Below are 12,672 nucleotides of genomic sequence, written 5' to 3'. Positions count from 1 at the left end.
ACGTGGAATGGGTGTGCTGTTGTGCGTGTTTGGGTGAAATGCGGAGTGAGGATGTTGGGTCAGAGTGCGCTGCGTTTGCGAGATGGATTGATTGATGATTTGGTGACGTGAAGGTGAATCATTTTGGTGGGCAACCTACTACTTAGGTAGAGATTGAGGAGGTTGGCATGCGGATTTAGGGCAGATGCGTGGGATCTGAGGGGGAGATGGCAGGGAGAATAGGTATATATATATCGCCTGGACGATCCCATGAGGAAGGGTTCGATCTTGGACGCCGTGATGTGAGTGATGTCTCGTACACGCATGTTCAATCACTGTAGACGAGATACCCCATGCCACCAGGTCAAATGAATTTGACATGGTTTCGACAGTTTTTTTTTCTCCCGATTCTATCAAGTTGACCCAACCAACTAGAACACGTCTGTATTGTGTCATGATAGCTCCCAACGAGTTCAGCCCCTGGCGCCTTTCCGTTTTTCTCCTTCTCCCCCGTCCCTCAACCACCTCAGTCCTTTTTCTTCACCTCGGGTAGCGTAAACTTCTTGCTGACATTATCCTTCAACGGCTTCCACTTCCAAAACTCGGAATTTTTATTCCACGTCAACAAGCCGACCCACGGCTGGACATTGTAGTGCAGGCGCAGCACCACGTCCTCCTGGCCCGCCAGCCGGCCCGACGGGTGCGTGATTTGGTACTTGGGCCGCTGGTTCTTGAGGGACAGCTTGCCGCGGCTGGGGTCGATGCTTTTCCCCTGGGCGCTGCGGATGAGCTTGCGCTTGGCGATGGGGCCGAGGTTGGTCAGGTGGTCGGCGGAGGGGGAGGTGATGATGGAGTCCCAGATGACGGCTTGGTTGGTGGCGTTGGTTGAAGAGGAGGAAGAGGAGGAGACGGGCCACTCGGCGGTTACGTAGACGAAGAGTTGCTTGGTGTTCCAGGTGAAGAGCGAGGAGAGGTCGGCGTCGAGGGAGAAGCGGATGATGGCGTATTCTTCTTTTTTGGAGGAGTAGTAGTGGGGGCGGCCGCGCACTCTGGAGGGAAAGAGGTTAGCTAGTTTGGGGGAGCGGGTAGAAAAGAAGGGGGAATGAATGGCGAGGCATACACTTGGACATTGGTGGGCTTGATGACGCCGACGCTGGGGTTCCGCGGGGCGAGGAAGTCGGTGGCGGCTATGAGGGCGGCCACGACGAAAGCTACGGTGGTGAAGAATCCAAAGGTGTTTTGGATGCGGACCAGAGAGGAGTGCATGGTGGCAACCGGGGGTGTGCAGGCGGCGTCGTCGGCGCGCCTGCTGGATGCTCTTCAGCTGTTTTTGTATGAAGATGACTTGGGATAGGAAGGAATTGGGAGGGTTAACTGGACGGGAAACTGGAATTGAGCTCCCAAATCCCAAAGAGTGAAACCGGCGTCACCTGCGACAGCTGCCGGAGCTTGTCATGGGCAGTTGGAATCGCGGGTGAGTGGTGGGTTGAGGTGTCGACGCCAAGGTTGGAGATGTGATGTTGATCTGGAGATGTTGTCTTGTTGGTGGTGATAACGATAAGGCCAGATCGCCGTTGTGCTGAACCGTTGCAGCTTCATCTCCTAGAAAGGGTTAGGGTTGGAAACGGGCTGTTTCATGTCCCTGGCCCGTCCCTGTCTTCCATGTGATGTCAGCTCTTGAGCCAAGGTTCCACGTCTGCCTTTCACTTCCCGTCTCTCCATTCGTCGTCGTCTGCATTGCATCTCAATCCTCACCTCCAACCAGAACAAGGACCACCTTTGTCATCCTGCCTACCCACATAATGTCCATATCATAGCCGCTGTCAACATGGGCGCCAGCGACTCCAAGCTCGTCTTCAAAAAGGGCATCTTCCGGCTGTCCGAGGAAAGGCACATCCCCGCAGATGACCCTTCGTGGGCGTCGGTTAGTTTGCATTCCAGGACTATGTATATGTGCATCACGTCGTGTTGAACCTGTCTTGTTAATGTGCTCGCTGTCCTGCAGTTCTGGCAACTCCCCGAGTCTGCCGAGGACATCTTCAGTCTCTTCACCCCCGCCGACATCCGCCGCACCCGAGACCATGCCATTGAGAACCTCGAAACCCTTATACGTGCCGTCACGGACCGCTTATTCCTGCTCCGCCACCACCCTTCCTTCCCCGACCCCGAGCTCGCCCCGGCGAGAGAAGTCCTAAACTGTATCCGAGTCCTGACCCGCCTCCTGCCTTTCATCTACGAGAAAGACTCGCTTCAGCAATGGGAGGATCGCCTCTTCTGGGCTCCTCGCCGCCGCCCCACGAGGAAGGCCATCATCGCCAGCGAGGTTCTCTTCGACGGCGCACAGGATACCCAGGGAAAGGACCCACGGGAAGACTACGAGGATGCGAAGCCCTTGGCCGAGGAGCTGATCGACACGTTGCTGGACCTGCTCTTCTTTTCCGACCTGACCGTCCCCAAGGCCCCTCATGGCAAGCCCAAGGTCACCTATGCCATCTGGCAGAGCGGCGTCGGGTGTAACACCTCAATTCCTACCACGAGGGAGCACGAGAACAGCCGTTGCGAGATCCTGCGCCTCATGCTGACTCTGGCCAGCCAGAGCATGTACCTCACGCCCAACGTGCTCCCGCAGCAGGGGACCAAGGCTCTCACTTACATTTGCACCAATCCTGACAAGCAGGTGGTGCTGTCTGTGTTATGTTCACTTTTGAACACGGTAGGCCTCCTCGCTGTGAGCGGCAAGACGTTGGGGTTAGAATTGACTAGCTAACGCCTCGCTCAGACACTCAAATACAACCCAGCCAGTTGGCGGGTGCCGTATAATGCCCTTGCCATGAAGGACCCCAAGGAGATGTTGGTCACTTACTCGCTGCAGTTTCTCCTGGCGACGCTTCTCTACCCCGTCCCCGAGCAGAACGGCCTCACTCCCAAGAACTATTACCGCCACTTTCTCGGGCGCCTCCACCGGCCACAGGATTTCCAGTTCGTGGTGGACGGCATGACTCGCATCTTGAACCAGCCGCTGCAAGCTACCACATCCTACATACCCGGCGCCCAAGCCTCGGTCCGCTTCGCTCCCGAAATGCTCATGCTGTTCTGGGAAGCTACCCAGTGCAACAAGCGGTTCCGGTCCTTCATCGTCGACACGGAACGCGCCCATGACTTCGTCATCCTGATCCTCTTCTACGCTCTCGAAAATAAGACGGACGCCTCCAAGCAGGGCCTCGTCAGGATGTGCGCCTTTTTGCTGCAAACACTTAGCGTGGAGACGAGCTTTGGCGTCAACCTGAACAAGTCGTTCGACGCTCAGGACACGCTGCCTCAAGCCATCCGCATCGCTGGTTTCCGCGGCACCTATGGAGACTTCTTGATCCAGTCCATCTACACCCTCATCACTACCAGCCAGGGGAAACTCACAGCCATCTACCCCGCGCTGCTGGCTGTTATTAACAACATCGCTGCCTACCTTGAGGGCCTCAGCGCCGTAACATGCTCCAAGATTATGCAACTGTTCAGTTCCATGTCGTCTCCGTCCTTCCTCCTGGCCAACGAGACGAATCACACCCTCCTGCGGTCATTGCTGGAGGCGATCAATGCCATCATCGAGCACAAATACAAAGAAAATCCTCAGTTCATCTACTCCATACTGCGAAACAAAAAGAAGTTTGAGGGTCTACGAACTCTGACCCTAGAGAGCGGCCAGGAGGAAATTGAGAGGCACAACCGCCGGAGAAAAGACGGCACCGCGCCGCGCGATCCGCTCCAGCCCGCCTCCACGAGGAGTTCCATTGATAGCATCGCCAGCCCAACCCATGCATCCCGAGCTCCTGGCCTGCGCGATGTTCCCGAGGAAGACGGCACCTTTGCCATCGGCGACGACGAAGATGACAGCGACGACGACGAGGCGCGCCCGACACCTGCGACTTCGAGCCCTACGAACCCGTCCGTCGCCTCTTCGGTTGTCTCCGCCGGCGCCGAGGATGACGTGCCTCGTCAGCTGCAAGGCATGTCGGAGAAGGCGCGCGGGAAGATGCCCGCCGGTGCTGGCAACTTTTCGCGGCAAAACAGCACCACCAGCTTGGGCAGCCTCGGTCACCAGCAACCGGTTTCACAGCCAACAGCAGCAACAATACCCGGCCAGTTCGAACCCACCGCCCAATGGATGGAGACCTGGCTGCCCGAACTCCCGCTCCACACCATTCTGACTCTCCTCCAACAACTCTCCGCCCTCCTCCCCTCCCTTCCATCCCGCGACTCCCAACCTGCCTCTTCCCCTTCCTCCTCCGCTCCTGTCGCCGCCTCGACCACCATCCTCAACAAAATCCGCGACATCCGCCTTGTGGGCGTCGACCCGTCCCCGCCGCGCGTGCACTCGTTCGAGTGGTCCCCGCTCGCCCTCGGCTGGTACGAGTCGCTGCTGTGGGGGTTCATTTTCGCCGCCGAAGCCCAGGTCGCCGCCCGCGGCACCGTCGGCGTGTGGAATACCACGCACATACGCCTGTTTCGGGTGCTCCTGCAGGATCCGGCGGCGCAGCAGGGCCCGTCGCTGACGTCGCCGAGGGGCGCGGTGGACGCGGTGGGGAGTAATATCGTGTCGAGGATCGGGGCGATTAATTTGAGGGGTGTTGCTGCGGGGGTTGGAGGGCTGGGGCAGCAAGGGCAGCAGGGGCAGCAGGGGCAGGGACAGCAGCAGCAAGGTTAGTGGCCTGGAATTTTTTGAACGGAGGTTTGTAGGGTAGGGGAGGGGAGGGGAGGGGAGTGTTGGTATGTGAGGTGGTTATCTTGATGGAAGATGGGAGAGGCGCCTATGGTGTAATAGTGGCGTATGCTGTTTTTGCTTTTGTTCTGGTCGGGTTGGCTGGTGCGGTTGGTTGGGGAATGCTTGGGTTGGTACGTAGGTTATGTATGTATAATGTAGTAGCACGCTGGGCTGGTTTCACCGTTCCAACCATGGGGAATCTACGGAGATCGCATTTCTCAGAGAGCTTTTTGCAAAGGATAACTTCCTTGTCGTGGTACTGCTGGTTGGAGAAATATGTCTTGTGTTAATGTTATCAGAAGTGATGGCCTCGACGGCAGCCCCAATACTCCGTACTGACTGCTGTCGGGAGAGAACTAAGTACCTAGGCAGGTCAGGTAAGTTTCATATCTCGCTCTCTACGAACTCGGGCTGGTGCCTCAGGTAGACTTCGGTTGTATGTACTTGTACATATTTACAATGTCTTTGACACCTACTCATCAAAAGCCCAGCCCAGCCCGGCCCAGCCCGGCCTCACTCATCCCTTTTGTTCCGTTCATCCGGCCGTCCGGAAAGCGAAACAGAGCCAACAACCAATTCCGACTCAAGAAGTAGCAGTAGGCATGAATCTGTACGCCTCGACATGCCCCATCCACCCACCCTCCATCCTTCACCCTCTGTTCCAACCAACCAACCAACCCAACCACCCAAAACCTCGCTAACCTGCTGCCAGTCTGGACGAAGATCATGGAAAGAAAAGCGTACAACTCTCGGATTCAATTATATACCATCTACTTCCAAGTACCTAAACCCAGGAAAAAGTATTCCGACACAGCAGTAAGCTCGTCTTGCTTCTCTTATTCCCTGACTCCACCACCATTCGCTGTTTGCTTGTTTGTTTCTCTTTCTCTCTCTCTCTCTCTCTTTTCTCCCTCTCCAAAACTCAAGACAACGAACTCCCCAACCAACTCCCCGAACTCCTCCTCCCCTTCTCGTACAACCACTTGCTATTCAGCCCGACGCTGGACCTCTTGCCGGCGGGCGTCGGGGTGGCGGGACCTTCACCGAAATAACTGGAGGCGGTGCTGGCGCCGAAGGAGGACGGGCTGGTGGAGGATGTGGAGGCGCCGAAGGTGGAAGACGAAGTGGATGCGCCAAAGAAGGAGGAGGAAGACGCTGCTGCTGCGTTGTTGCTCAGGGTTTTGTGCAGCAGCGGGCTGACGACGACTGCCGCGGAGGAAGGAGAGGGGGAGGTGTATGACTGGGCGAATTTGGAGGGGGAAGGCCCCGTGCCGGCGCCGCCGCCGCCGCCGAAGCGCTGAGGGGAAGGGTAGCGCTGGGTGGAGGAGCCTGCGTTAAGCGGGCTGCCGAAGTTGGAGAGAGGTGAGCCAGAGTAGCTGGCGGCGGCTGCTGTGGAGGCGGGAGAGCCGGCGAGGGAAGGGGTGCGAGAGTACCGCGGCGGGGTGCTGTACGCGGCGGGAGAGTCGGGGCCGGGGCTGGCGGCGCGGGAGCTGGGAGGGAGGCCGAGGAGCTTGCGCTGGGCCGGGGTGAGGGGGATGTCGGAGAGGTCGTCCTTGGGACGGACGAGGGGGAGGAGGGCGAGGGCGATGTTGAGGAGGGGGATGAGGATTAGGGTGGTGTAGATGAAGGAGCCGTATTGTCGCAGGATGGGGCCGATGCTGGAGAAAGGGTGAGATCGGTCAGTTTTTGGTTGGTGGTCGTGGTGGAATGGGATGTTGGGATGGAAGAGACTCACACCCAGGATGGGAGGGCTGGAAGGACGGCTTTGCGCACGACGCCGATGATGGCAAGGGCGGCGACATTGTAGGCAATTTGGCGGGCGTTTTTCTCGGAGAAGATGTTTTTGCTTTGGCGACGCGTGATCTCGGCCAGGCGGGGATGCTTCCAGTTGCCGGGGCTCTCGGTGGCGGCGCGGGAGGGTGTAATCTGTTTGACGGGTGTCGCCTTGACCTGTGTCAAGGAGGACGACATGGCTTCTGGTTTTGAGGGGTGCCGAATTGGCGGTTTGTTGTGGTTGGCGACGGACGGTGAAAGTGTCGAGGATGGCGAGTCGACGTGTTGTTGTCGTTCTTTGAGAAAATAATGAACAGTGCTGCTTTACTGCTGCTGCTGCTGAAAGGTTAGTAAAAACGGAGTGGCCGAGTGGCCTCGTCGGATGCAGCGAGCGTCGCTGATCCGAGATGGTGCGGCTGGTCGATGATGTTGCGAAGAAGACGAAGTGAAAGCTGCCGCGTTTCTGTTTCTGGCGCGACCAAAGTCAACAAGTGGATTCCCTGGCGACGGCCCGGAGCTTGCTCAGGAGTGGGTCCCCGCCAGCTGTGGGGCACATGTGGGACACCTGGGCAGGCTGTCTGGGGTTCTGTGGATCTGACGTTGCGGAAGGTGCTGCGTCCGCATCGGCATCTGCAGGAGCTCCGACGGGAAGGTCCAGGGCATCAACGACATAACGGCATTCCCCACTTTCCTCCAAGTCCCAAAGCTCAAGCTGGAGCTTCTTCCCTTCAACCTGAAGCTTCTCCAGCCTGCAAGTCAAAAACCTCCAACTTGCTCCCTTTCATTCTTCCACCACGCACAGAAACATCCCCAACTGAAGGGACTGACATACCTATCAACCCCACCCCCACTCAGAGCATCGGGCTGGGCCCGTCTATCCATCCAAGATGGGGCTCGCGACAGTCCTCGTGTCCCTCGATGAGGGCATCACCGGCCTCTTCGGACAATGGAACCTCTGGAGTACCATCCTTTCCACGGCTCTTATCGGCTTTCTGACATACCAGCTGGCCACCCGCCAGGACCCGGATTTGCATCCCTTCCTCCTCGCTCGCCAGGCCCAGGCCTCTCCTGTGCGCTACCCGGGCGAGTCTCCCGTCTACCGCTGCCATGCTGCCCCTCACGGAATGCCCTTGAACGCCAGCCTCAACGTCAAGGAGCCTGGCGCTTCCAAGTGGGCTCGCGGCCGCGATGGTGACCTACGCGATGTCTGGCGCCAGGCTATCTACGGCGTCCAGGACGATGGCCCGCACAAGGGTGCCACCGGCCGCTTCCTGACCATCCTGGGCACCGACACGGTCGTTGAGCACTCTCTGGACTCCCTCACCCGCCAGATCAACCTCATCGGACAGCACCTGGTTGATCAGGGCGCCAGCAAGGTAGCCATCTACCTGCCCAACTCTGTCGAGCTGCTCGTCGCTCTGTTCGCCTGTGCCTTTTACGGCCTCGAGGCTGTCATCCTGCCCTTCGGCAAACCAGACGACGCCGTTGTCTCCATGCTGCGCCGCTCCGACTCCGACACCGTGGTCACCGAACCCGGCACCTTCCCCTTCGACCTCGTCGCTACGACCTACCCTGGCCTCCGCCGCGTCGTCTGGGTTGTCGACGAGGGCAACAAGCACCTCGACTGGAACGAGGTCCCCAAGGGCGTCGGCTCCTCCATCAACGTCTCTACCTGGCAGGATGTGGTCAACGACAGCCCTGCCTCCGCCGGCCAGGAACTCCCACCCTTGCAGGACCAAAAGCCCCCGGCCGACGTCACCGTCTTCTGGGACTCCCAACCCGGCCAGGAAGAGGAACTGGTCCGCTTCACTTCCGCCAACCTCGTCTCCGGCATCGCCGCCCAGCTGGCCGCCATCCCGACCGCCCAGCGTCTGGGCCCTCGCGACCTGTTCCTCCCCGCCGACTCGCTTGCCAACACGCACACTCTTGTGCTCACTCTCGCGGCCATCTTCTCCAACGCCAGCATCGCTCTCAGCTCCGCCGCGCCCGGCGCCGAGGACCTCGCCGCTGCCGTGCGCGCCGCCGAGGGGGTCGAGCCAACCGTCCTCGTCGCCACCCCTGCCGCCCTGCTCAAGACCCAACAGGACGCCGCCAAGGTGCGGACCTCGCTCCTCGCCCGCTGGCTCCACGCCTCGCGCCTGAGAAAGCTGGTTCACTCGGGCGCCATGCCGCCCGCCGCGTCTTCGTCGTCAACGGGAAACAGCAGCAAGCTCCGTCTTATCCTGACCGCCGAGCGCGTCGGTGCCGGCACCCCTAAGTTGTCGACCGCCGTCTTGGCTGATTTGCGTGTGCTGACGGGCGCGAGGGTGGTGTATGCCCTCTCCGCGCCCAAGGTGGCGGGAGCCGTGACGCAGACGGGGTTGTACGACTATCGTCTTGTTGGGGACGGGGATGCGGAGGAGGATGATCAGAGCGGGAAGGGAGTGCACTTTGGACCGCCGGTGACGAGCACGGAGATTTTGTTTAGGGATAAAGGGAACTTGAGGAGTGATGATTCGGGGAGTAGGGGAGAGGTGAGTTATTTTTCCCCCTTCAGTTGATACTCATGATGTTCGCATTTCCTGCTTTTTTTCCCCGCACGGATGGCTGACTTGACGGCAGATTGTTGTCCGTGGACCTTGCGTCGTTGGCGGAGAGGCTGCCTTGGGCATCACGGGCCGGATGAGGAAGGATAACACTGTTGCTTATGCCTGATCTCGTTACTTAGAGGGGGTAGCGTTGCGTAGGCCGTATTATGCTGTTGAGTTCGCTGTGCGTGTTGAGGGTTTTATGTATAGTATGCTGATAGCATCACAAAAAGTTTCAATGTGGAATCTTTATCCTTATAAACTCGGAATTCAAGCTCGGCATCCCGTATTGATATGTATAAGTACACATGGGGGGGCGGGGGTTAGTATGACCAGAGGGTATTAATAGATGAAAGGTCAAAACTCCTGTCCGAACCACCACCCGTCATGGGCCCATGACGGAAGATCGCAGCACAATTATTCATCTCACCAACCTTACGGACTGGATTCCCGAGTAATTCGTAATGATCTAAACAATCCATCATCAACTTTACTCATTCAACATTATATCCCTATCCCTCCACCCATGATCGTACTCATAATGATCCCAACCAATGCCGTCTGCCATGCGCCCAGCGCCCCATTGCACTCCCGAAGTCATGCCCCCTACCAAAACGTTGAATGAACCCCCGACCGACCAATGTATTACATACATCCATTCATCCTCATTCTCATACTCAGAGAGAGAAATAACCAGACCTCTTTTTCCCGCTCTCTTCCCAACAAGGTTTCTTTCTTTCCCATCATTCCACCCCCCAAGAAAACAGAAATTACGCTCCATTCCGATACACCTGCGCCCCCCCGTTCCTAAACATGATGGTATCCCTCCTCTGCAAGACCATCAACGCCCTATTCAGCGCCGCCTCGCTGAATCCTCGGCCCTCCACCATCTCCCTCCTTAGCGTCGCCAGGCTGGTGCTCCACCCGATGGGCAAGCGCCTCTTGAGCTCGGCCTCGACGCGCGCCGCCTCCTCGTTGAGCTCGCGGCTGCCCTGGCTGCCCGCGCCCTGGTTGACGGCGTCCATGGTGGAGCAGAGGAAGAGGCGGATGGCCTCGTCGACGTGCGCCTCGGTGGCGACGGGGGAGAGGGTGATCTTTGCGAGGGCCTCGGTGATGCGCACGATGGCCTCGAGCTGGCGGACGGTGATGGGGATGGAGGAGCGCGCGTTGGCCTCGAGCTCGGCCGCGTGGACTTGCTTGCGGATGGCGACGAAGTGGGACGAGAGTTTTTCGGCGGCGGCGTCGGAGAGGCGCGGGGCGCAGCGGCTGTGGGAAATAGGTGGTTAGTCAGTGAAACACGATGGGTTTAGAGGGGAGGAAGTGGGCTTACGATCGGCAATAGCTAATGTACCGACGCATCTTTTCGACGGGGATCTCGGACTCGACGCGGTCCTCGACGCCGCGGCCGCCCATGTGGATGCCCATGACGTGCTTGGCGATGCGCTCGTCCTTGCCGCGCTCGTGCTCGTCCTTGACGATGAAGATCATGTCGAAACGAGACAGGATGGTGGTCTGGAAATCAATGTTCTCTCCCGGGGTCTTCATGTCGTCGTAGCGGCCGAAAATGGGGTTGGCGGCGGCCAGCACCGAGGTGCGCGCGTTCAGGATGGTGGTGATGCCCGCCTTGGCGATGGAGATGGTCTGCTGCTCCATGGCCTCGTGGATGGCGACGCGGTCCTCGTCGCGCATCTTGTCAAACTCGTCGATGCACACCACGCCCCCGTCGGCGAGCACCATGGCGCCGCCCTCGAGGTAGAACTCGCGCGTCGACTGGTCGCGCTGCACCGACGCCGTCAAACCGGCTGCCGACGAGCCCTTGCCCGAGGTGTAGATGGCGATGGGCGCCACCTTCTCGACGAACTTGAGGAGTTGCGATTTGGCAGTACCCGGGTCGCCGAGCAGCAGCACGTTGATGTCGCCACGCAGCTTCATGCCGTCCGGGAGGATCTTTTTGGAGCCGCCCATCAAGAGACACAGGATGGCCTTCTTGATGTCGCGGTTGCCGTAGATGGACGGGGCGATGCAGTCGGCCAGAATGTTGTAGAGGTCCGGGCGGCGGCTGAGCTCGAGGAATTCTTGCTCCTCCTCCTCGGAGAAAACGGCCTGGCCCTTGGCGGTCTGGTCGATGTCGGTCTGGATGCCGGTGGCTCGCAGGTACGGGGTGCGGATGGCCACAGCGCCGCTCGTGGAGCCCTTGGAGCCCTTGCTCTGGTAGATGGAGAAGATGCCCATGACGGTGCAGCGAGACCCGGGCACGACGCGGTTCACGAGGTAGCGGTCGGCCGAGACGAGGACGTGGCGGGGGAGCTCGCCCACGGGCACCTGGTCGGGGGCCTCCTGGAGCTTGATGATCTGCTGGTCGACAAACTTGGACTTTTCGTGGACGACGAAATAGGGGTCGAGAGGGCACTTTTCGGTCGGGTCATTTGGGGCGCGGTAGCGGCCGCATTGCCTGGGCAGGGTGACGGTGCTGAAGCCGCCATGCACGGGGACGTCCTGGGTGTGGCCGCAGGTGCGGCACTCGATGTGGAGGGAGGTGGCCTTGGAGGACATGACGGAGGCGCCGATGACGATGCCGGGCACGCGGACCAGGCGGGCGATGGTCATGGAGTCGAGGTTGCGGATGGAGACGTGCTCGGCATTGGAGTGCAGCAGCAGCTGGTGGTCCGGGAGCTTGACATTGGGGTCGTGGGGGTAGACGATGCGGTGGGTGCAGCGCTTGAGGGCGGCTTCGAACAGGGGAATGATCTCTGCGGGCTCCGTCACCAGGCGGTGGGCAATCTCCTCGTTGAACTTGATGAGGTCGCCGATGTTGACGTCGCAGTAGTACTTTTTGAGCAGGGCATTCTCGCGCAGCTGGTCTCGGTAGATGAAGCTGTTGTCGAGGCGGAAATCGAGAATAAAGGACTCGAGCAGCTTGCGGATGTGTGTGTTGGAGTCTTCGGTCTCGGCTGTTGGGCCGTAGAGGTGACTGGAAAATACCGACTGGCGATCCATGGTGGAAGTAGTCGGAGTGGTGTCAAAAAGAACAAAGAAAACAAAATAAAAAAGAGGAGGGGTTGTTGTGATGAATTGGCGGGGAAAGGGGAACAAAAAGGAGAAGTTTGGTGGGATTTGTGAGTTTGACTTGGGCAGTGATAGCGATAGGTAGTTCGTGTGGAGGTCGGCCACTGGCGGTGGGAGGCACAAGCACAGAATGGTGGGGCAGCGAAAACGCGTTAACGTGCCAGAGACACGCGCCAGGACGCGTTTTCCGGCAGGGATCTTAATTGGACCCACACCTGAGTCTCGGCGTTCAGCAGCTGCCACGAACAGAAAAGAGCTGAAGCCGCGGGGCTCGTTAGGAGCACGGGCCACTCTGTTAGTGGCCAAGAGTCAACCATCTGCTCGGTACAGCCGTACGATACAGCGTACGAGTGTTACGCGTATCGGGTCGTAATCGATACGGGGCTTACGTACAAGACACCCACACGCCGGGTTGGGAAGTTCTTGGCAGGCCAGTCCTGGCCACATCAACGTCCGCTCCAGGCCAGGAGCAGCTGTGGCTCTGCTTCCAAAGAGACAGCTTCGTGTATTCAACTCCCGGTCAGCCTCAAC

The 12,672-nt window shown here is 59.0% G+C and overlaps 6 protein-coding genes across 6 annotated transcripts; 2 read left to right on the top strand and 4 right to left on the bottom strand.

The window, feature by feature from the left end:
* Positions 1-59: 59 nt before the first annotated feature.
* VTJ04DRAFT_2810 (uncharacterized protein) lies at positions 60-305 on the bottom strand (the record flags this gene model as incomplete). The annotated part of the gene is made up of 1 exon (XM_069360641.1): positions 60-305. The coding sequence occupies one exon, from the start codon at positions 303-305 to the stop codon at positions 60-62; it is 246 nt and encodes an 81-aa protein (XP_069221331.1).
* Positions 306-505: 200 nt separating this feature from the next.
* On the bottom strand, positions 506-1,245 carry VTJ04DRAFT_2809 (uncharacterized protein; the record flags this gene model as incomplete). The annotated part of the gene is made up of 2 exons (XM_069360639.1): positions 506-1,028; positions 1,100-1,245. 2 exons carry the CDS (start codon positions 1,243-1,245, stop codon positions 506-508), a joined length of 669 nt encoding a protein of 222 aa, XP_069221330.1.
* Positions 1,246-1,807: 562 nt separating this feature from the next.
* On the top strand, positions 1,808-4,678 carry VTJ04DRAFT_2808 (uncharacterized protein; the record flags this gene model as incomplete). The annotated part of the gene is made up of 3 exons (XM_069360638.1): positions 1,808-1,903; positions 1,985-2,692; positions 2,759-4,678. 3 exons carry the CDS (start codon positions 1,808-1,810, stop codon positions 4,676-4,678), a joined length of 2,724 nt encoding a protein of 907 aa, XP_069221329.1.
* A 979-nt stretch (positions 4,679-5,657) lies between these two features.
* Positions 5,658-6,706, bottom strand: VTJ04DRAFT_2807 (uncharacterized protein; the record flags this gene model as incomplete). Its single annotated transcript, XM_069360637.1, has 2 exons — positions 5,658-6,393; positions 6,471-6,706. The coding sequence occupies 2 exons, from the start codon at positions 6,704-6,706 to the stop codon at positions 5,658-5,660; spliced, it is 972 nt and encodes a 323-aa protein (XP_069221328.1).
* Positions 6,707-7,395: 689 nt separating this feature from the next.
* On the top strand, positions 7,396-9,202 carry VTJ04DRAFT_2806 (uncharacterized protein; the record flags this gene model as incomplete). Its single annotated transcript, XM_069360636.1, has 2 exons — positions 7,396-9,021; positions 9,110-9,202. The coding sequence occupies 2 exons, from the start codon at positions 7,396-7,398 to the stop codon at positions 9,200-9,202; spliced, it is 1,719 nt and encodes a 572-aa protein (XP_069221327.1).
* A 643-nt stretch (positions 9,203-9,845) lies between these two features.
* VTJ04DRAFT_2805 (uncharacterized protein) lies at positions 9,846-12,072 on the bottom strand (the record flags this gene model as incomplete). Its single annotated transcript, XM_069360635.1, has 2 exons — positions 9,846-10,341; positions 10,406-12,072. The coding sequence occupies 2 exons, from the start codon at positions 12,070-12,072 to the stop codon at positions 9,846-9,848; spliced, it is 2,163 nt and encodes a 720-aa protein (XP_069221326.1).
* Positions 12,073-12,672: the final 600 nt, after the last annotated feature.

This window comes from Mycothermus thermophilus, assembly GCF_041956435.1.
Source record: "Mycothermus thermophilus strain CBS 625.91 unplaced genomic scaffold VTJ04scaffold_2, whole genome shotgun sequence".
Lineage (NCBI taxonomy): Eukaryota > Fungi > Ascomycota > Sordariomycetes > Sordariales > Chaetomiaceae > Mycothermus > Mycothermus thermophilus.
This window is presented reverse-complemented; position numbering and strand designations above follow the sequence as displayed.